The 21,202-nt window shown below is 39.5% G+C and overlaps 1 protein-coding gene across 5 annotated transcripts in view; it reads right to left on the bottom strand.

Moving 5' to 3' along the window:
- Positions 1–21,202, bottom strand: part of LOC140329100 (uncharacterized) — a 143,400-nt gene that overhangs the window by 37,722 nt on the left and 84,476 nt on the right. For 4 of the 5 annotated variants that reach the window (XM_072409196.1, XM_072409195.1, XM_072409197.1 and 1 more), the window contains one exon: positions 5,479–8,441. The exons of the other annotated variant lie outside the window; for it this stretch is intronic. In XM_072409196.1, coding sequence (XP_072265297.1) covers positions 7,920–8,441 — 522 coding nt within the window. In that variant the 3' untranslated portion in view covers positions 5,479–7,919. Of the gene's footprint in view, positions 1–5,478; positions 8,442–21,202 lie in introns of those variants that run through there. 5 annotated transcript variants of the gene reach the window in all.

Genomic DNA, 21,202 nt, shown 5'->3' with positions numbered 1-21,202 from the left:
AGCGTGACCCTCTATCCTTGTGTCGCAACACGCCCAGATCTTCGGGGAAATTCCCTCCTGCGGTTCCGTTGCAGAGAGGCCGCTTCTTCTGTTGGAAAGTCCAGCCAGTTAGGAATTACAATTGGGTCCACACCTAGCATAGAAAATAAAGCAGGGAGCTGTGTATGGCGATGTAGAGCAAATGTCTCTCCTCATTCGTCACTAAGACATGGAATGGGTGGCCCCATCTGTAAAATGCCCCCGTGGAACGAATCAATTCCAGTAGTGGGCGGAGAACACGGCGCAGACGCAAGGTCTGCGCCGAGACATCTGGCAATAACTGTATACTGGCACCATCAAAGTCCACAGGACCTAGTCGCCACGCTTTTCTCATTATCTCCTCCTTTACAGTGTAGTAGTGAATCCGGCATAACACATCATTGGGTAAATTTGAGCTGCGGTCACGAACACTGCGCACTCTGTGTACCCGATCAATTTCAATGGCCGTATCTAATGGGCGGTCAAGAAGCATGTTAAAAATGGTGGTCACAGTGGCATGTAGGTCAGCATTAGCCGTCGCATTAGGGATCCCCCTGAGGCATACAATTTTTCTCCTGCTGCGATTTTCCAAGTCATCAGTGCGGAGCAGTAAGGAGGTAAGCTGTGATTTAACATGGCCCATATCAGATTCTAGGGTGGTCACAGAGGATTGCATAGCACTAGCAGAAGATTCCATTGCTATTACTCTAGTATCAACTGCTGACACCTTTTGCTTAACTACTTCCAATTCCGCACGTATGGAGCCTTCCAGCCTGGCCAACATATTTTCCAAATCACTCTTTGTAGGTAGTGCAGCAAAAAGTTCCTGCAGCATGGCCTGGGAGACAGGTAGCTGCTGCGCACCGTGAGTAAGGTTGGGCTCCGGGGAGGCATAATCCTGGGAGCCATCTGCAAACAGAGCTAGACTCCCTGGAGTAGCAGGCAAGTGTGACATGGCGCTTGCAGGCTTTACTGCAGAGGCTCCTACACTGGAGGAGGAAGAGGGAGAGGAGCGGACGGACGCCATGTTGGGCGCCACGTGTGTTGGGGCGGACGAGCCCTGCGGGGTGAAATAGCGGGCTAAGACTGTTTCCTTACCCGCTGTCTTAGGACCCGGCTTCCTCCTTCCTCGCGGCATGCGGTTTGCGGGGGAGGAGATCAGTGGCGGAGGCTGCAAGACGGGAAGAAGCGGTGGAGGCGGCGGGAGCTCTGAAGAATGCTTCCTCACGCCGCCATCGCGTAGCCACGCCCCGTCTTTTAGGGTTTTAAATTTGGGATATGTTTATTTCCCTAGTGGTTGAACTTGATGGACTTATGTAATTTTTCAACCTAACCTACTATGTAGGGATAATAGTATGGGGAGGGAAGTTTTATGTATGGCCTATGGGGATTTTGTCTAAACCAAAGTTTGTAATTTCCTTCAAGATGTACAGGCTGGCAGGATCCCTGAGGGATAATTACTTATTTCGATGGTATTGTGCTAACACTAAAAGTAGTGGTGGAATGAATGTAGGTACAGGAGAAAGATGCCAAACATTGCCCGTCTCCACAATAAGATATCTAGAGATAGTGACACCACACCCAAATAGAGGCCCGTTCGAGTGCCTGAAGGGACAACCTCCATGTTCACAAAAAGACCTGCTCTATGTGTATTTCACAATGCCTCTGCCTGTTTTTGACGCACAAGACGATGTCAATGACAAACTTGTCGCTATACATTCCATTGGCTATCTGGAAAATGACATATACAAGGACAGACTGAGCCTCTCAGAATTTTTAGTTCAGGTCCAAGAAAGATGGAAAGCTCCTCATATGGCCTGCTGCACCGTAAAAGACAATAGATACCTGTGTCACTGTGATGTGTTCGATATAGACACGCCAGTATGTGGCCTGAGTGGCGAGAGAGAAGGCACCCTGATGGATGGACCAGAACCAAAGCCTGGATGGTTGGGCCAGTCAACCGAAGATATGGACACCAACTGCCCAGTCCAATTGACAAAATGGAGGACACCAAAGTCCAGAGTAACTTATACCATGGAGGGGATGTACTGTGTCGTCACCAACCACAAGTCCTTTCTCTATGGTGATCTGTCCTGTCCAACACCCTATTCCAATTTTTGCTTCATTTCACAAGAGTACACCATCATCGGGGAAACAGTAGTTACCCCCATAGGGTATCTCTCCTTGAATCTTCAGCAGCTGTTAGCAAGGAAAGACACAAACGTAATCCAAATTAGTAACAACATGAATAAAACAGGGAAAAGGTTAAATGAATTATTGCATAATGGGGACTATAGTGTGATGTTTACCAATACATAGAATTGGTAATTAAAGGCTTCTTAGCTATCCAAGCCATACTGCTAATAATAATGATGGGGATGATTTTATATTTAAATTGGCTACTCATACGGGAGACATTGGAAAGGTTAATAGAATCCAGACATAAACAATTGTTGTCCCAGGTGTGGCTAATGCTTCGATAGCCACAAGCAGGGGACCGTTGCACCACAAGATTGTTTATAGATATGTAAATAGATGTGATATATAGATATATATATATATATATATATGTAGTACTCGATATTCCTTTAGTTTTATGTACACTATAGGCCATATCCCAATAGTTAGTTTATATTAAGTATCAATAAACAATGCAGGAAAGCATGGGTAGGAATGTTGTGTTTTAACATGGGAACCTGTTTTTCTCTGTGCCAGCAATCTGGACCACCTAGGAGATGAAAACAGGTGGCAGTAAACAAGCTAGTTCCTATAATAAAGATGATCACCATTAGAACCTTTTAAGGGGTAATAATCAATCAAGCCTAGGCCAGCTGGAGATAGATGAATAGCTGGACAGGTGGTTTGGGGTGATGGCCCATACAGACCCTTTTTAGGGACACCTAAAGTTAGAGGACTCCAGTTGGTTTCCCAATTCATACCACAGATTTCGCTTTCAGATTCCCATAGTTGGGAGGTTTATTAATTTCATGAAGTTACCTTAACCAATTCTAGTCTGAGGAGAGGGGGGGCGTCAACCGATGGTCATCTTACAGACCACACCCAGTAACCAATCCAAGAGTCCTAATGGGAATACCTAATGGGAATTAACTGTATAAAAATGGGAGCTGAGAGGTTGGAGGTCTGTCCTTCGGGAGTCAGGCTTCTGGGGTACCCACCCATCTACATCTTAGCAGGTAGCTATTCCTGAATGGATTCCTACATTGTTTTATATATGTCTATGTTATTGGTATGTTGTGTTGCTAACTTATCATTGCTGTATTATGTACTGACCATTATTAGATTACTATTTACTATATACTTTGTTGATTGAAGTTCCTATCCCTATATCAACCAATATTGCTGTGCATTTTATGTTTCAACTTGTTCCTTAATTAAACTGTTTGAATGCCTAGCTATTATTTGTGCATTAACCTTCATTTATTGAATATATATGTGCATTGATAGGGTGATATAATATCCATATTTATGCAGATAATATTCATAATCAACAAAGATATCCAGGCGACAAACTATTCTATCAGTCCTCCTGATCATAGAATCCCCTATGACAACCAATTGTCTACTCCTTCCTGCATTGCCTTCCCCACCCCTAATAATTGGGCTGCTCTCCTGGCTATTAGGGGTAGCAGTGACATCTAGAGTTGCCACCACTGGGTCTGCCACCTGTACATCCTCACAAAACTTGGTAAATTTGTTAGGGTGCTCAAACACAGAGCTGGCCTTCCTTTTCTGGGTGCCCCTACTACTCCCTCTATGTACAGTAACCCAACTCCTCACATGTTCATCCCGATTAACCTTTCCACCCTTCACATCTAAGCCATTAACTACCTGCTCAGAGAGCAGAAGACCCTTCTTAAAGGTGATCCAGTGGTTTTGGTGTTGCAATGCGCCTCTTCAGTTCTCCAATGCTAGATACCAGAAAGACGACCTGCTTACATCTGTCACAGCGGTATTCACCGAGGAGCTGTTGCGCCATTTGCGCATACATATGACAGACTGTGCACTGAACAAAACCTTTTACCTTGCTACCATTCTGGGAAGCTTACAAGAAATGTAGATTACTGTTCTGACGCCTCCATTCGGCCAAATTTCGCAATGGTGTGGGAATATGGAGGTATATCAGGAATCAGTCCATTTCGCTAGATTAGTGTCGATACTCTGACAGCAAGCAGTGGATTGTCCTAGAACAATTTTTTACCTCTATATCTCTTTGGGTCTTACTGTGGTGTTGGGAAGACCTGCCACTCACAGCTAGTTCAGGTCCGACACAGTAACACCTATGATGGGGTGACATCATAGGTGTAACTGTGTTGAGGTTTAGAAATTGCTCCACAAACCTGTGGTCTCCTTCCAAGTTTCCCCAGTTTTCATGCACTAATCCTTTTTTCTCTAAACAGCCCTCAATGGCCAACTTTCTTGAAGGAGGCCCTATATTCATGCTATAGGACCTCTTGAAAACCCTTCAACTACCATTCTTATCCTTGCTCCCTCCTCCTGGGACTTGACAGACCCACTTTGAAAGGTTGTGCATGGACTATGGCTTTGCTCGTCATGTGATTTCTCAGGTATACAACAAACTTATTGCCCCGGTTGGAGATTTTCTTTCCTATATTGTTAAATGAGAAAGAGACCTAGGAACCAAGTTTTTAGAGGAGCAAATTCTCTCTATGCATACCTTGATCATAAATCCTTGATATTAATGCTTACCAAGAGTCCCACAGAAGTTGCATACTATTTATCCATCAGTTTTGGATTGCTGATGATGCTTTGGTGAGGGTTTGGTATCGATACATTTTGGGAGGGCCCGTCTGGGAGAAGGTGTGTCAGGCGAACGAAAAATTCAGACTTTCATATTCCTTTCACCTATGGATCTTCCTTTTGCATCACAATGTTATAAGACGTGAATCCTAATGTAAGTCTTTATTATTTTGCCCACTGAATGTGGTGAAGGCCCTTACACTTGCCCAATTGCCTTGTTGGGATATCAAAATTTGCTTACATCTTCTGTGAGGAGCATGAAAGCGGCTTTCACACTTGATGATTCTATTAGTCTTCTCTCTTTTTCTTTAAAGAGTATTCAGTCCTTTAGGTTACAGATGCTACCTGTTTTCATTGACCTAGATATTCACCCCATTTCTCCCACCTCCAAACTCTCTCTCCTTCTTACTCTACCTTTGCCTTTTTGTTTTGCTTTCTGTCATTTACAAACAATTTTATATTTGAAATAGGGAATGGATTAAAGTTTGCAACTAGGTATACTTTTTCATATGTTTTGGTTAGGGATATTCCTTATTTCATGCTTTTTCTACACACACTTTGGTATGTTTATTGTTAATTATTTTTTGCTGTTCATCCTTTGGTTTATGAATTGTTGCGAGAATAAATTTATAGTGTATTCATGTGTTTATATTCTGTTATGCATTGTTGTCTATCCTTCAATCACTTGAATATTTTTTATTAATTAAAATACTAAAAAAGAATAGAAATATAAATCATACAAATATTTTTTATAGGTTTATAGGATTTTAAACTAAACTAACAATGAACACATATGTCAGTAAAAATATGAAATAACACACATTTTCCCGGTTTAAATGCCACATGAAGGTAGCAATCCTACTGCCAAGAGGCAGGTCTGCCCAACACCAAGCATTACAGGCAAGTTGCATGGTTATCCAGCCAGACATAAAACAAATATTTGAGTATTTTTACCTCTCAAAAAGTGATTAAATGAACAGCAAATGTTCCATGTATACCTGAATGACTTTAATAAATCATTAAGTAATGCAAAGCAAGTGAGAAAAAGATAATATTATACTTACACAACAGTGAAAAAAAAAAAGTATTCTAAAATGGCCATATCCCATTAATCGTTAGATTAAAGTGATTTCCAGATGATATAAGCTGAACTCTAAAGTCAAGTTCCATCAGTGTCTTCTTGCATACCTATCACTTTTTAGGTTGCAGTGATCTCAAGGAAAAAGTCCCAGGTGGATTCCATTGTTAAGAGTAAAATAAAAAACAGACTGGAACTTGCCTGAAAGACATACTGAAACAAAATGATGGTTAAATATCCTCTGGACAGATGGCAAGTCACATCATCTGTTCAGCTATCAAAAAAATGAACATTATGCCTACTGTGGGGTTAGGTTTTGGGGCAACTTTGCTGCATCTGGCATGGGATACCTGAAGTCGTTGCCGGAAAAAAAATACATTTTTAAGCATATCAACTCATTTTGGAGAGAAATATACTGTCCAGCGTCAGAATGCTCTATCTCAGTGTTGACAGGTACAGGAATCTCAATGAGAACTACAGGCATTGCTTTGCATCAATTGCCTCAATGGATTGTACAGCTAAATATTGGCATAGGGATCCTATTATTTTTATCCAGACCATTTTTTGTCTAATCTTTGAAATATTTCCTAAACCAAAATTCTAAAGCAGCTTTAGGCAGCTATTGCCTCTTCATTTTTCATAAAGGGATACCAACAATTTTGTTCATGTTTGTATAATGACAGAGCTAAATAGGACTAAACATTAAAAAGAATGTAGCAAACTTTACTGCAGAGACAAAGTGTTTCTAGATATAGTAGCACATGCATTGCGCTAACTTTCAATTTACTGCAGACACTTCCTATCTCCTAAATGTTAAAAGGGCTCTGATGCTTCAGTAGTTTGTTCCCCAATGCATTTTATATAAAGAAACCTCTGGTTTGACCTTCTGTGTGTCAGCACATAGAGTATGGTAATTTCCATATTACCACAAACCCTTACAGTGTTCTACCAAGAACTTTTTCAGCCAGGCAGGGTAGGTGAATCATGTGACTAGTGTGTAGTGATCCCAGTTGTTTTTGTCGTAAGTATCCATTAACCCTTATAATTGTGTTAGCCTAACGTTCCAGGTGCACAAGAATAGTAACAGAAACATCTAGGCTTTTTCATGCGTTTGCAAATAGGGCAAAAGCCTAGCAAAGCAGGTGCATTTTGAAAACACTTAAAAACAATTAGAGATGCTTAAAAAAGCTTGCATAGCAGTGACAAGAGGTTCCAATTCAAGTCTAGGGAGATGGCTGGGGCCCTTGAACGTAGCATGTAGCATCTGAAAAGACATTCAATGCGCCCCCCCTGAAAAAAGACAAAGCCCTAAACAGAAAACCTGCATCTTTGTACACAAGGGCTCTCCTGTGGGCAGATGCTCGATGAGAGCCAGGCAGATACTGAAAAATGTAGGACAGTGTGCTTGGCTAAAATGGCCTAGAAACAACATTGCACTATGAAGGGAGATTTTACCAGACCCCTGAAACACACTGGCTATTTTTGTGTTGTAAATTAAACTGCAGATTGTCTTATCAAATAGTTTGGTGCTACTTTCTACATTCCTTTATTTAACATGTCCTAAATGCTGACTAGAAAGGTCTGCCTGCTATAGTCACATATCTAATCCTAGAGTTTTATCAATACAATAGCTGCCTAAAAATCAGTACTTTGAATGAGCAGAATGACTATGGTGGTAAAAGTAAACCATGTTATAAATATTGGTGGTTACATAAAATTAAAGCTACCTGTATAACAACTGTACAATTGTAATTTTATTTGATTTTTCAGACAAAGCTGGAGTTATCAGTTTAAAGTAAGTTATGGATGTTACGTCCATGGTTTGGCCCATCAGATGGTTACTTTATTTCATAACTTTCCCGTAAAAAATGACTGAAGGAAAGCGTGATCCATGATAAACAAAGTACTTATAAAAATTAATATAAAAAGACTGATTTATAAACTGTACAATAAAAAATTAAATTATAATCTAAATAAAAACAGGTTAAAATTAGTGTCAGAGTAAAAACACTGTAGTGGGTCATGAGTATAACCAAACAAGTAGTTATACATGTTCTTCTTTGTAAGGAGAAGTTTCTGTTATTTGGGAAGCAGGCATTGTTGATATACAAAATGAGGTGCTTGCCCTAGCAGGTGTACTAGAACAGTTGTACTCATGGTTCAGGGAAACAAATTCTTGTCGTAGTAAAGTTGGTTGATGAGCACCTGAATAGGCATAGTCAACAGAACTGGAGCACCCTGGAATTTGACAAGAATAGTGAGGACTTTGAAAAAGAGAAATACTTGTTTCTTCAGTGAGTTTCTTCATCATTCCCTTGAACAAAATATCAGTGATCAGAACCTCTGATAACAGCCTTTGCTTTTCATCCATTTTACGTAACTTTGCTGCAACAGTAACGCCAAATGCATCAAATTCGTCTTCTTTTTGGTTGAGAACTGCAGTTGCCTCATTAAGTAGTTGTCTACTCAGTTCTTCATTTACGGTCCTCCGTCTTTTCTGGTTTTGAATAGGAGGGACTTGCTGGGGCATTTCAATTACTTCATGGATTTGAGGACGAATACAAACCTAGCCGTTGTTAAAAAAACAAAACAAAAACACATACATAAATATATATTTAGAATTAACTTTATTACTTGAATAATATGCCATCTAGTTTTCTGCATACAATTCTGTATGCAGATACTAAAAGGAAATGTGTTTCATAGAAAAATACACACGACAGTGCATTAAATATTTTAGTTGGACATTTGCTGCTGGACATTTTTCTTGCTGGACAAATTTTTTCCTGAATTTTTATAAGTTTGTTTTAAAGTGGCATAAGTGTCACCAAAACAGAATGTGGGTAATTCAAAGATATGATTTATTTTTGCAAGGCCTCCATCAAGTTCTCCCTGCTCTCTGTGATTTAATTTCAACATGTTTTAAAGTTAACCTTTCCATTTCTCAAGAGTGCAAACACAAAGAAACATTTATATTGCACAACATCAGTTAATTCATCGGCAATTCTCTGTTCCCAAAAATACATTGTAAAAAGTCAGCAATTAGGTATAGCAAAGAGGCCACACTTCTGAAAAAATCCACCTGGCTTTTTTTTCTATAAACTTTAGTAGGCTAATGTATATCAGGAAGTAAGTTTCCTTATACTAACTGACCAGTGAACAATGTAGAAAAAATGTTTCAGAGGGTCAATGCTACCTTGTTCCCTCATCTGGTAGTGGGAGGACACTTGCCTGGACTCTGCTGTACGTTAGCAGTTAAATAAAGGTTGTTTTTGGTATTGGTTTTAACAGAAAGGAAAAAGATACACAAACATTTCAATACACTGGTTAGCTACCATCAAATTAAGTGCCAAATTATAAGTGCTTTGAGAATTAATCCAGGGAATTGAACATAACCTTACACTCTGCTACCTAAGCCCACAGATAATGAGGTTATAGCTTGTTTTCAAGGAGGCAGAATTATCCTTACATACAAGTCATATTCATATCAACTTTGGTCACTTCCAACACTTACAATGTATTGTTCATCCTGTAATCTGTTTGCAGGCTCCATTCTTTCTCCTTTCCCCAGCCTGTTAACCTCTTGTCTGACTGCTCCTTCACTCTCCTCCTTTCTCTGTATGTACTCCTGCACCTTTTCTCTATCTCTTTATTACTACTTGCTGGTGACATCTCCCCCAACACTGGTCCCACCCACAGCCTCTCTCTTCCCTACCCTTTTACATCACCTTTCATGATACACCCTCCTTCTAACCTCATTCCCATCTCCACTACCCATAGGTTCTTACCCTCTTTTGCAGCCTATGGAATGATAGATTTGCCTCTAATAAACAAACCTCCATCAGCAAACTTCTCTCCAAATCTTTAAACTTCTTGGCTCTCACTGAAACTTGGCTCTCCTTCTCAGACTCTACCTCTGCTGCTGCTCTCTCCTATGGAGGCCTGCACTTCACACATACCCCTGGACTTGGCAACAGAGTAGGGGGTGGTGTGGGTCTCATTTTTTTCTACCCTAACTGTACATAAAGATTCCTTCCTACCAGGTCCTCTTTCATTTTCACCTATTTTAAAGTCCATTCCATTCATCTTTTCAGTTCCCTAACCCTCATTTTTTCTGTTGTCTACTGACCCCCCCGGCCCAGTCTCACAATTTTTGGATAACTTTGCCACTTGGCTCCCACATGTTCTTTCCCATGACCTGCCCACCATCATTCTCGGTGGCTTTAATGTTGCATTGGATGACCCCAACCATCCTTCCTTAGCACACAGAACATAAACGGACCAACACATATCGTCGGACACACTATAGACCTGGTATTTTCCAAACCCTGCAACCTCAACTCACCATTTCCCCTTTCTGATCACAACCTAATCACCTTCAAACTATCTAATACTTGCCCCCTTTTACCACATCCCAGACCTGGCCAATGGCAGTGAGATATCTGCAACCTTGACCACAACTTCAAGCACACTCTTTCCCTGGTTCTGGATAAAGCTACCTTCCGCTACCCCTGTTCTGTGAACCCCCGACCCTGGCACAACAATTACACCAAACATTTACAAAAGACCGTTCGCGCAACTGAGATAGTGGAGGAAATCTGGCTGCAGTACCGACTTTATGGACTACAAAGCCAGACTTCAACACTAACACTGAACTCACTGTCACGGAGGAAAAGTATTTCTCTGCGGTCATTTCCTCTCAAGCTTCCAACCCTTGCAGCCTCTTCTCAACAATTACCTCCCTCCTAAACCCCACACCCGCTCCCCCAACAACTACCTTCTCTGCCCAAGACCTAGCCACTTACTTTAGAGATAAAACTGTCAAAATCAGACATGATGTCTCTGCTTACTGTGCCACCCCAACCATATCTAACCCCCTCAACCGGTCTCCCTCAGCCCTGTTACTGTGAATAAAGTCTACTTTCCATCTCCATCTACTACTTGTCGAATTGACCCAGTTCCCTCTGATTTACTCCGTGCCCATTTCTCCACCCTCCATTTTTTTTTTTTTTTTAATTTGTGACTGTGGAATGATTAAGGATAAGATCCTTTTACATCAAGATAGTGTGGTAACACTCAAGATCCCTACAGATAAATTCTGAGCCACATTGATCTTCCATTAAAGCAGAACCAAACTAAAAATTGAAAAAGTACACTTACCTTTGATCCCGCAGGTCCCTCGATGTCTCTGGTCCTTCAGATGATCTGGTCCCACAGTGTCTTGGAATTCGTCTTTGTCCCAGCGCAGAGAAAGAGCCGAGTGCTGCCATCTTCAGTATTCTCTTCCGGTCTTCTTTCTTTGTGACCCAATCTCGCACTGCGCAGGTGCGAGATCGGGTGACGTAGCCACTGTGAAGGGGGGGGGGGGGAAGAAAAAAAAGAGCCGATCTCTTTCCCCTAGGAGGAAAAATGCCCAGAGCCTTTCAGGATATGTGACATAGGTATCCCGGAAGACTCTGTGATACTTAACCCTTTCTTTGAAAAAAAAAAAAAAACACCAATATTTTTACTGTATATAGAAGGGTTGTCTACCTTTCTATGTTAAGTAAGAATGTTAAATTTAGGTACGCTTCAATTGACTATGGGCTGGCTGCAAAAAGGCCATAATCAGGGTTCTAAAGTCTGAAGGGGAGTTATTCACTACAATGCTCTGTAAGGCCAGTGCTTGGGAAAGTTTAGATGAGTCTAAATATAGAATCACAAAATCTAAAATTATTCCTACAGGACCAAAAGTGTACCTGTGTTTTAACACAATGAGGAGGAGCAGATAAAGATTTAGACTGGAAGGAAGGTGTTCTATACCATCTCAAGAGACAAAATAATGAGAAAAATAAGAAAAAAAGTAGAAAGGACATTTGGGAGGACTGAAAATGAGGTTATTTTTCATTGTTCTGGAGTACATGAAGTGTTGAGCTCCTCTTATTTAGAAAAGATAGAGATTTTATTCCATATAGAGTTATTTAGTATAAAATAATAAAATTAGATACTGTCCTAGAACAGAACAAAAGAAAAAGTATGGAAGTGTTTGCAAACATTGGAGGAAATCCATGGTTCCCTATTTAAAATATCAGCCAAGTGATGAAAAAATAAATAAATATTAATCTTAGGGAGATTGTTGAAAGCCTGCTATTCTATCAACCCTTAGTAGCCCTACCTGTTATATCTTAGTAATATTTTTTTTATTTTTGCTTTACGTAGGATGTTAAGACAAAGATTAGAGGAAGGGTTAAAATGTTTTATACCCTTGGAAAGTATCCATTTTCCCAAGAAAAATAGAACTGTGAAGTTAGCTTGTTTTGTAAAGCAAAGGAAACCCCCAAACTCAAGAAATTGACATATTAGTTTTGTAAACAGGTATAGCCCTAAATGTATGAATAACATTCAAAAAAGTCTCCAGGGAATAAGCTGGTCTTGTTAAAGTAAAATAGAACATCCTCAGCAAACAAGTCAATAGTATGTGAATAGCTCCATATTGGTATGCCCTTTAAAAAGGTTAGCAAAACATAGCAGTGGTATTTGAGTAAAGCCAAAAATAAAAATCTATGAAAGCCAAAACTTCAGGAAAAGTAGATTTCCAATGCTCCCGATGTACCCTAGGTACACAAAAGGCCTTCTTAGCTTCTGATGCTAACAAAACAAAAGAGGTTTTAAATGACACTACATATTCAAAATATTATTCATACTCATTGTGTTATCTGGAGCCTGTTTCCCCTTAACAAATTCTACTTAGCTATACATAAGGTATTTTACATCACAAGTAAGTAACACAGCTGTTAACATCCTTGAAGATGGTCAGATCATGTCCAGTTTCCAATTTTCAAGTAATTGAGTAAATAGCATCATCAATGTTCTTCTGAATTAACCATTTGTCTACGAGAAAAGGATCAATTCTGGAATGAGATCTATAATGGGTAGAGCGAAAGGAAAACCCCCTTTCATTAGCATGAAGACATAATCACTTATAAAATAAGTCCTCATTCTCTAATAACCGAAGGATTGGAGTATTTATCTGGTGGAGGTCTATGTGTATAGGTCATAAGCTCGGCCTGTTTTCCAAACGTGAGAATAATCAATAGGAAAACAGAACAAGGAGAAGGGTTTTTTTTTTGGCAAAAAAAGGATTGTATTAGTGATTATTTCTCATAAATACATATCACAATTATTGTGCAATGCAATATTCCGTTTTACAATGACTGGAGCTAAAGATCCAGATCATTGCTGTATAGGCTCTTCAGGGGCACTAGACAGTGAACTTCTAACAGGAATATATAAACAGTTATATGAACAGGGGTGTCGCAAGCGTAAGTCAATTACCCAACGCATTTCGCCAATTTTAGGCTTCTTCAGGGGTGATGTTACGTTTAGCGGGAATGAACACAGTACTTTGAAGTATCTAGGTTCACAGTAAATGCAAATAATAATGAAATTGGTGTATATACATATAACATATACATATAATACAGTCATGTGGTGGTACATAGAATATAGTAACCATAGATATGGAACAATATGGTCAAGTATATTTGAATACATATATTGGCAAAAAAACCTTACCATTTTACAGATTATAATTAGTATACATACTTACCTTAATATAGGTTCCTCCTTTGGGTACTTACCTTAAGGGATTATCCTCCCCCTCGAAGGGGCTATCTCTACATCTACAAACTGTCCATGATTTTTCCCTCAGGCTCAGGTAAGTTCTTTCTCCCCTTTTTTCATATTGTCATTTTTTGCCAATATCAATATATTGATAGTATCAATATATTCAAATATACTTGAACATATTGTTCCATATGTATGGTTACTATATTCTATGTACCACCACATGACTGTATTATATGTATAGACACTAATTTCATTATTATTTGTTCCTTGTACCAATTGCCTGTATACTGACATTTTTCATTTACTGTGAACCTAGATACTTCAAAGTACTGTGTTCATTCCCGCTAAAGGTAACGACACCCCTGAAGAAGCCTATAATTGGCGAAACGCGTCAGGTAATCGACTTACGCTTGCGACACCACTGTTCATATGTTATATATTCCTGTTAGAAGTTCATTGTCTAGTGAAGGGCCTATAAAGCAATGATCTGGATCTGTATCTCCAGTTATTGTAAAGCAGAATATTGCATTGCACAATAATTGTGATATGTATTATGAAAAATAATCACTAATACTCTCTAGTAGTGATTTATTGGTTGTTCTTGGTTTCCAACACAAAGAGGAAACATCCATGCATAACATCACCACAGTTAAAGTCCCCACACAGAATCCTGTAACTTTTCTGAAATTAATGGGCTTTCTTTTTAAAGAAAGGAAATCGGTGCTTTTTAAGCAAGTACGGATTTACTATGATGTACATAACTTTATTAGGGATGGCTATTATTATCATAAAGCATACTTTAAGGAAAGGATTAAAACAATGTAGGGTAAACAAAATGCTGCTGATTGCATGCGGTACTCTTTTTTTGGCTAGGATCCTAACATAGAAGACTTACAAAAACTTCATGTGTTGAAAACATTAGGCTCATGCACATAAAGTGTTTTTCTCAGACTCCAAGCACTTCGCTGTGTGGTTTGATAGCATCTTCCCAAAGGGATCTTTACACATCTTTACAGGGATAGTTACATAGTAGGTCAGGTTGAAATAAAAGACATAAGTCCATCACGTTCAACCACTAAGGAAATAAACATATCCCAGATAAAAAACCCTATGGACATAGTTGGTCAATAGGAAGGCAAAAAAAAAATCCCTGGTACAATTTGCTGCAATATCCCTTGTCCTTTCTCAAGGGAGAATAGATTCAGTTCAGCTAATCTCTCCTCATAGGCGAGCTCCTCTATTACTTTAATTAGTTTAGTTGATCTTCTCTTCACTCTCTCCAATTCCACAATGTCCTTTTTGTGAACTGGTGCCCAAAACTGGACTGCATATTCCAGATGTGGTCTGACCAATGCTTTGTACAGGGGCAAGATTATATCTGCATCTCCGCAGTCTATTCCTCTTTTAATACACGTAAAATACTTTGCTAACTTTTGATATTGCATGCTGTTATTAGGTCTATGATCCACCAGAACCCCCAGATCCTTTTCCATTCCTGACTCCCCCAAATGCATTCCCCCTAGAGAGTATGAAGCATGCATGTTGTTAGCTCCCAAGTGCATAACTTTATATTTATCTATATTAAATGTAATTTGCCACTTGGCTGCCTAATCTAACAGTACACCAAGGTCTGCTTGTAGATTATAGACATCCTGTATGGACTTAATTCTTTTACATAGTGTGGTGTCATCTGCAAACACAGAAATGGTACTTTAAATCCTAAACTCTATATAATTTTAAGAGGAACTAATTGAAAACTGCCAAAAAAAAAAAAATTACACTTACCTTCAATCCCGCAGGGCAGTCCGATCAATCCGGGGGTGTCTTGCATCAGGTCCTACCTTGTCCTGGCATCCGTCCTGGAGCTGGCACTCCGGGCACTGCCATCTTCGGCTCTTCTTCTGGGTTCTTCATCCTATGTCACCCGACCAAGGCGTGAGATCGGGTGCTGTAGGATGAAAAAAACTTGCTGATCACACTGTGTATGTGTGAGATCGGCAAATTTTTCTCCTTGTGTGAACAGCCTCCTTTTACAAAAAGGAGCCACCTGGGATGCGTGCCGCAGGTATCCCAGGAGGCTCTGCGCGCCCATTAATTAATTAGGGGGCGGTGCTGCACCCTTTAAAAAAAAAAAAAAAAAAACACCAGAATTTTTACTTTACATAAAAGGGTTGTCTACCATTTTCATTTGTGTACAAAGCTGAAAAAAGTGTCTATTAAATCTGCCTTTTTTTTATCCCCAGTTACCAACCCAGAGACATCCTTTAAAAGGGGCCTACATGCTCAGATCTGATCTTTTTGCTAATACAGGTAGTCCCCGGTGGACATACAAATAGGGACTGTAGGTTTGTCCTCAAGTTGAATTTGTATGTAAGTCCAAACAGGTACATTGTTTTAATAAATGCAATTAGGACAGATGTTTGTCTCAACAAATTGTTTATTTTTACTTTTGTGTGCATGCGCAAGTAAATGCTTAAACATTTTCAAATTCAGTACAGCCATAAACAATGTTGGTAGAACTTGATGGAGTTAATAAATAGCATGAAGAGGCTGAAGATGAGCTCTTCTGCACAGCGCTGCACAGTACACACTATCACATCAGGAAGGCACCACTTGTCAGCACGTCTGGTGTACTGTACTGATGATAGACAACTTTCTGCTTTGATCATACAGTGCAAGCAGGCTTCCTATTGGGAAGGAATAGGGGCTGGGAAGGGCGGTTCATTATCTGCCCACCATACAGTCACCTCCACTGCAAGGCTCTGTGGTGGGTGGGCAGTAGCAGCAGGACTGGGACGTGGTGTCAGTTACTGTGTACATTCCTCACTGTGTAAATCACAAAGCAAAAAAAAAAAAAAAAAAAAAAAAAATCAAGCCTGCATGAGTTAGTAGGGTAGCCCCGTTCGTAACTAGGACGCATCCGTATGTGGAATGTCCCTAACTTGGTGACTACCTATAATATATTTAAAAAAATTTTATTTTTTTTTGGGGGGGGGGGGTTGCCTTACTTTCCTTTGCAATCTGTCTTTCATTTTGAAGTTGTGCACATTTTATCTCATTTTACCATCTTTTGTTATATTCTTTATAGGTTTCAAACGATGAAGGTAAAATTTCCTTTTTTATATTTCTGGAATGCCCTTTGCTATTTCTTTATGGCTTTTTTTACATCAGCTGTGATCTGCATAGGTTTTAATTTTAGCCTCTTAAACTTATTCCCCTTTGGAAAATATTTTTCAGTGTGCTTGTGTAGAACAGACCTAACATTTCTATTTCTGTTCTCTGTTCTTTGAGGACAATATTGTCTCCCAGTCCAAATCACAGTTGCCCTTTATAATAGAAAATTTTAATCTTTACTGTTTTTGCTTGCGGTATACAGCTTACAATAAATGAAAACATAGTTAGTGCTACCCAGATTTTCTTTTATTTGCACATTTGGTATAAGCTCAACATTGGTAGAAAGAACTAGGTCCAGCAGAGTATCATTTCTAGTTGGGGCTTCTATAAACTGTACCATAAAATTTTCATCTGTTTTAAAGTTATCTGCTGTTCCTGTAGTGCCATTACTCCAGTCAATGTAGCTGAAATATCTCCCATGATTAAAACATTTCCAGATTTTGTGGCTTTTTCTATTTATGCTAGTAGTTAATTCTCTATTTCTTCTTCTTAGAACTAGGGGCCATAGCAGACTCCAATAATTAATTTCGTATTATGCATCACCATATTTAACTCCACCCATAATGTCCCAATCTCATCACATGCTCCATCAACAATTTCTTTTTTCACATTCACTTTCAGATCACTTCTCACATACAGGCACCACCATGGTTTCATTTGACTCTTGTCTTTACGAAAGAGAGTATACCCAGGAATATTCATAGCCCAGTCATGTGAAGAACAAAGCCAGGATTCAGCCATACCAACTAAGTCTTAATGCCCTTCATTCATTAAGGCTTCCAACTCCCCTATTTTGTTTGTCAGACTTCTAGCATTGGTGAACAGGCTCTTTAAACTATTGTTGAATTTACCAGCACTGGTTGCAAAATCTATATGTTTTTGAGTACAGATAGTACTGCACAGTTCAACGTTTGTGTGCAACATGGGAAGCTCCTTATATTTAGCCATAACCCTCCCCCCAACTATCCCCAACCCACCCTCCACTAGTGGCTGACCCCTGTCTGTTCTTTCTGCTGTCTTATTTAACTGTTCCCACCCCCGTCTGTCCTAGTTTAAATATCCCCCCATGTTTGCCCTAAATCTTTCCCCTAGCACAGCAGACCCCCTTCCATTTAGGTGCAAACCATCTCTGGCATAAAGGTTGTACCCCAATGAAAAGTCAGCCCAGTGCTCTAAGAACCCAAACCCTTCCCTATTACAAAACAAACACCTGCACGTCACAGCTAAATTTCTATGTTAAGATTGAGGAAAAATAGGAGGTTGTTTGATAGGCCTATTGGGAAGTTAAATCACCAGCAAGATTGGCAACAAAATACAGATACTTTAAGCCAATAGTTATTCTGACCATAGTATGTGCAGAGAGTAGCTGATCCTAAAAGGAAGAGGGAACACAAAAGACCAAAACAGAGGTAAAGAAACTGAAGTAAAAAAAAATAGAATCTGAAAATAATTCAGTGTGCAGCATCTTGCTGCCAAAAATGATCTAGGGGTTAACAGTTAACATACAACTATTCTAGGACATTGCAAAGAGCTTTATTAGCATAAAAAGTTAACTTTATTATAAAAGTCCAGTTTCACTATATTTTGTCCCCTGCACAAAATAAACGGCTAACTTCATTTCAGTATAGTCATATAATCAACATAGGTGCAAGTTGTGAATGTGTACACCAGAAATTACTCTATAATTCTGACTAAATTATGAGGGTATGCTTATTGTTCTAAAGGGATGCAGATGTATTTGAGATAATCGTCTTGTGTTGGCTATGGTTACCTCCAAAGAAACACATGCAGCCAGGAAATAGCTGGCTGGAATAATAAGGCTGAAAGAAGAAACTACTGGTTTATCTAATGAATTCATCTTCACACATCTAGAAAATTGATTGTGTGGAGAAGAAAAGGTGATGGCTACCAAGAGTCTTGTGTTGTGCCAACAGTGAGGCATTCTGAGACAATCCATGGGTGGGGATACTTCTCATCAAAGACAGTAGGGCTTATTCGCAATTTCAGCCCAAGAACACTGCCAAGAATAAAAAATGGTATCAAAATGGCCTCCAAGAGCAATTTCTCCCTACAATCCTGGTGTAATTTGGTGAAAATCTGTGTATTTTCAAGCATGATGTAGCATAATGACACAAAGCGGAAGCAACAACAATGTGGCTCCAAGACCAAATCATTTTGGAACCTGTGGCCAGGAAACTCCTCAAGATCTTATTTGCATTGGTAACCTGTGAAATGGGCAAGTAGAAGCCCACAAATTGTGATGAACTCAAAGCACTAATAATGCAAGACTGAATCACCATCAGTCAGGGTATGACACAGAAGCCAATAGCATGCTAGAGGGAATTGCACAGGTTATGAAGAATGGTCAACAGTGTACATATTGAATCAATTTATTTCACAAAACAAGGCATTGAAATGTATGTAATTATTATATTTGTTTACAAAACATATAAATTATAACACAGGGGTCGGCAAACATTTTGCACTACTAGGCCATTTCAGGTGGTCAAGAAGGCACACTAGGCCAAAAGAAACAAGGTATCCAAGGAAGGGATTTTTAATTAAAAAGACAGTCGGATCAATGGGAAACATGATGTTGCATATTCCTATAGAGACACATACAATACCAGATTCTAATGACGAGGAGCTCAGCAACAGAATGTCATTAAGGTGAGTTACAAACAAATTTTGGATTGTGCAGTACTAATTGTACTAAAAAACAAAAGGATTTGGCAAACAATGGTAAAAAAGCAGCAATGGTTTAAAGAGCCTGTTCAGGAATGCTAGAAGTCTAGGAAACAAGATGGTGGAGTTGGAAGCCTTAATGAGTGAGGAGAATTATGACATAGTTGGTTTTGCTGAATCCTGGCTTTGTTTTTCGCATGACTGGGCTGTCAATATTCCTGGGTATACTCTCTTTCGTAAAGACCGAGCCAAACGAAAGGGTGCTGGTGTTTGTCTGTATGTGAGAAGTGATCTAAAAGTGAATGTGAAACAAGAAATTGCGGATGGAACAAGCGATGAGGTTGAGGCATTATGGGTGGAGTTCAATGTAGGGTTGAATAACACACAATTAATGATTGGAGTCTGCTATAGGCCCCCCAGTGCTAAGAAAGAAATAGAAAATCAACTACTAGCACAGACAGAAAAAGCAACAAAAAAGGGACGTGTTTTAATCATGCGAGATTTCAACTACCCTGACATTGACTGGAGTAATGGCACTACAAGAACAGCAAAAGGGAGGAAATTTGTGATTTTAATACAAGATAATTTTATGGTACAGTTTATAGAAGCCCCAACTAGAAATGATACTCTGCTGGACCTAGTTCTTTCTAATATTGCAGCGCTTATAACACATGTGCAAATAAAAGAGAATCTAAGTAGCAGTGATCATAATATGATTTCATTTAATGTAAGCTGTAAACAGGAAGCAAAAACAGGAAAGATAAAAATATTTAACTTTAAGAGAGCAAATTTTCCATTATTAAGGGCGGTTCCCTGTGACTTGGACTGGGAGTCAATATTGTCCTCAAAGAACATAGAACAGAAACGGGAATGTTTCATATTTGTTCTACAAAAGAAAACTGAAAATATATTCCAATGGGTAATAAGTTTAAGAGGCTAAAATTAAAACCTATGTGGCTCACAGCTGATGTTAAAAAAGCCATAAGGAACAAGAAAAGAGCATCACCGTCATCATTTGAATGATGATATATGACCTTTAAAGAATATAACAAAAAATGTAAAAAGGAGATAAAATGTGCACAAATTCAAAATTAAAGACAAATTGCAAAGGAAAGTAAGGCAAACCCCCAAAAGTTTTTCAAATATATTATTAGCAAAAAGGTCAGATCTGAGCATGTAGGCCCCTTAACCCCCCTAGCGGTATTCCCGAGTGTGACTCGGGGTGGGAAAAATTGCAAAAAGTGGTAATCCCGAGTCACACTCGGGGTACCTTTGAGGGACCCCCTTACCTTATCCCCGCGATCCAGCGGCGATCTCAGGATCCCGCTGTGATGGCGGGGCTCTTCTCCGTCGGGGGGCGTGGCCGGGCGGGAAATTTAAAAGCAGATTACTATGTAATCTGCTTTTAAATTTTTTTTTACAGTGAAAAACACACAAAACACACAATAAAAGTACAAGTACATATTGTAGTACACCAAGCATCATTGCCCAGTGCCCTGATTTTCATTTTGCCCACTATTAGCCCTGACCTTGATCTGACCTTTTGATGGCTTATAAATCACTTCCTGAATATATCACTTTGTCTTTGACCTTGATGTTCCTGACTGTTTGCTGGAGACCACATGGCATCCAAAGGGCATCTCGCCGGCCCAAGCGCTGTTTTGGAGGAATTTGAAAGCAGCGATAGCGATTTGGAGTCCCATGTGGAATCAAGCCATAGCGATAGCGATTCAGCAGGAAATTTGTCATCGGACAGCGAAAGTGAACTGAGCGACGATTCTGAACCTGTGCGCACATGGTGTCCTATTGACCTTGATGTGGACCAGGCAGCACCGCCAAGATTTCCATTTACCGGCGCAC

Source organism: Pyxicephalus adspersus, chromosome 4 (assembly GCF_032062135.1).
Source record: "Pyxicephalus adspersus chromosome 4, UCB_Pads_2.0, whole genome shotgun sequence".
Classification (NCBI taxonomy): Eukaryota; Metazoa; Chordata; class Amphibia; order Anura; family Pyxicephalidae; genus Pyxicephalus; species Pyxicephalus adspersus.
This window is presented reverse-complemented; position numbering and strand designations above follow the sequence as displayed.